The sequence below is a fragment of the Otolemur garnettii genome, unplaced genomic scaffold (genome assembly GCF_000181295.1).
Source record: "Otolemur garnettii isolate 467f Iridium unplaced genomic scaffold, OtoGar3 scaffold00077, whole genome shotgun sequence".
Classification (NCBI taxonomy): domain Eukaryota; kingdom Metazoa; phylum Chordata; class Mammalia; order Primates; family Galagidae; genus Otolemur; species Otolemur garnettii.
The window spans coordinates 9,455,801-9,458,653 of record NW_003852472.1 but is presented as its reverse complement, the minus strand read 5'-3'; the positions used below and the strand labels follow the sequence as shown (position 1 = coordinate 9,458,653).

The window sequence follows — 2,853 nt, the reverse complement described above, 5'->3', positions numbered from 1 at the left end:
GTGGGTAGCTCTGGATGGCATCCCCCAGCATACCCTACTGGTGTATCCTATAGGTCTAGAAAATGCCTGGTCCCCAGTGAGGACAGGGATAACAGCTGACCCTTGGAGGGCTGAGCCCCATCTTAAGCATCTATATACATATATTAATATGTTTGTGTTATGTTTGTGGCAATCCTACGTGGCAGGCACTATTATTATCTTCATTTTGCAGATGGGGAAACTGGAGCCCAGAGAAGTTAAGTAGCTTGCCTGAGTCGACCAGTTAGCAAGTGGCAGGGCTAGGCTTTGGGTCCAGCCACCCTGGTTCCAGAATGTACACTCTGAACCAGTTTGCTAAAATGCCTTCCTCACGCTCTATAACATCTCTAGAATATGTGGTTAAGAAATATTTGTTGACTAAGTGAACAAAGAGCTCACCTGACCCCTGTCCTCGACTCCTTCCCTGCTTCTCAGGGCATGGAGGAAGAGAAGGGAGCAACAGAGACTCCCCTGAGAGGACAGGGCTGGATAGCAGATTTGGCCTCCTCTGGGAAGGGGTTTGGAAACCAGGTGGGAATGCCAAGAATACCTCCTGACTATGCTGAGCAGGAGGGGTTTCTGGGCCCCAAGAGATGGCTAAAACCTGCCATGCATTTCGGGTTTTTCCTTCCTTCCTTGTAGAGTGTCCCAGTCAAGAGATAGACATTGTCTTCCTGATCGACGGCTCTGGAAGCATTAACCCAAATGAATTTAAACAGATGAAGGACTTCGTCAGAGCTGTGATGGACCACTTCAAGGGCACAAATACCCTGGTGAAGACTGGGCACCTGAGACCTGGGGGTGGGGTGGTGGAGGCAGACCTGAGGTGTGGCTTAATGGAGCTTTGCTGTGATGAGGCTAGGGTCCAAGGTCAAAGCAAGGTCCCAGTGCAGGGCTGACCTAGAAGAGTCCCCTATGGCATGTATCCACATGCCATGCGAAATACAACAATTTTGCTATTTAAAAACATTGAAAGTGGCTCAGCGCCTATAGCTCAACCAGCTAAGGCGCCAGCCACGTACACCTAAGGTGGCGGGTTCGAATCCCCAGCCCGGACCCGCCAAACAACAATGACGGCTGCAACCAAAAAATAGCCAGGCGTTGTAGCGGGCGCCTGTGGTCCCAGCTACTTGGGAGGCGGAGGCAGGAGACTCGCTTGAGCCTAGGAGTTGGAGGTTGCTGTGAGCTGTAATGCCACGGCACTCTACCTAGGGGGACAGCTTGAGGCTCTGTCTCAAAAAAAAAAAAAAAAAAAAACATTGAAAGTATGTAAAAATAATTTTGCTATGAAATTTCCTGAAGGCAGCTCAAATGATTGATGATTTCATTATGTTTTCTAGGTAACTCATGATTTCTTTATGTATTTTATTTCCCAGCAACTAGCATGTGTGTATGTGTGTGCACACAAATTCTTAAGAAATGAGGATATGAATTGATTTCATGTGTTATATGATTTTTAAAAAATCTAAGCATAAGGAATACTGTGGTTGGCAAGGTTATTTTCTTGTAAACTGTGGTCCTGTCAGCCTCACTTTCACTCTGAATGTCCCCTGTAGCTTCTCTGGTGATTTACAAGGCTCTTTGCAAGAAAGCCCATCTGTAGGTGGTCATCCACCTGCCACTTTCCAGCCTCTCCTGGAGACTGGCATCTGTGGGCTGTTTCTAGTCTGCCATCCTGCCCCTACCATCAAATTCTCAATCTTTGTGAACTATGAAAGCAACATTATTTGGTTTTGATTTTCCAGTTATCTTTGTGTATTTTTGGCTCCGTTTTTTTCTGGGTTTCATATATAGTATTATTTGTAGGACCACCAGAACACGTGGGAAATGATCTGTAAATTCAAATTTATTCCAAAATAAAAAGCGTATTAAAAATAATAACAATAGGGTGGCGCCTGTGGCTCAAGGAGTAGGGCACTGGCCCCATATACCAGGTGTGGGGTTCAAGCCAGGCCCTGGCCAAAAATTGCCAAAAATAATAATAATAACAAACACCAAGTCATGGGACCCTCCTCTTGGCCTTTGCAGTTCTCATTGTTGCAGTACTCAAACCTGTTGAAGATCCATTTCACCTTCACTGAGTTCCAGAATAGCGCAAGCCCTCAGAACCTGGTGGATCCCATCAACCAGCTGAATGGCCTGACATACACGGCCACAGGCATCCAGAAAGTGGTGTAAGCTTCCCCTCCTGTGCCCAATGTGGCTGCCACACTCACCTCCTAGTGCTGAGTCAGCACAGCCCTTCTCATTCCTTATCCATGCACCCCCTCTATGATAACTGTGTGCTTACTGTGTGCTACCCAGCATGGGGGCCAGGTGGCCCATGCAGAAAATGGTTTAAGTGCTAAAGCTAGAAAGAAGGGGACATGGTTCTTGTGGGAAAGAGCTGACCTGAGTATCTGGGATCCTTGGCTTCCCACACACACTCTTGGATTGCTACTCTCCGGGTAGTGCTAGAATTTGGTGGGGGCATCCAGGGTAATAGATGTTCCCACCAAATGTACCCTCTCTTTATTTCTGGGTGACCAGGAGGAAGGCCTCTGTCTGTAAGTTTATCTGTAAGTTTAAAGTCACACAGGAGTATCCCCTCCTAGATGCCAGTGGTGTGGCCTAGTAGGAAAGGCAAACAAGGCCAGGGTGTCCATGTGGGTCTCACCAACTCTGCTCTGCTCCCATAGCCTAAAATGTAATGTGCACCTCCCAGAACGCAGTGTACCCCACAGAATGCAGTGCATCTCCCAGCAGTCTCTACCCCCCAGAGACACACCAGTTTCAGGGCTGAACTCAGCTGCTGCTTGGCCCTCCCTGCCACTGATTAGGTTTCTTTCTTTCTTT

General features: G+C 47.6%; 1 protein-coding gene across 1 annotated transcript in view; it reads left to right on the top strand.

The window, feature by feature from the left end:
• The first annotated feature begins 693 nt into the window (after positions 1-693).
• Positions 694-2,853, top strand: part of ITGAD (integrin subunit alpha D) — a 20,571-nt gene continuing 18,411 nt past the window's right edge. The window contains exons 1-2 of the mRNA XM_023515727.1: positions 694-791; positions 2,047-2,192. Of these exons, the coding sequence (XP_023371495.1) occupies positions 738-791; positions 2,047-2,192 (200 nt within the window). The 5' untranslated portion in view covers positions 694-737. The remainder of the gene's footprint in view (positions 792-2,046; positions 2,193-2,853) is intronic.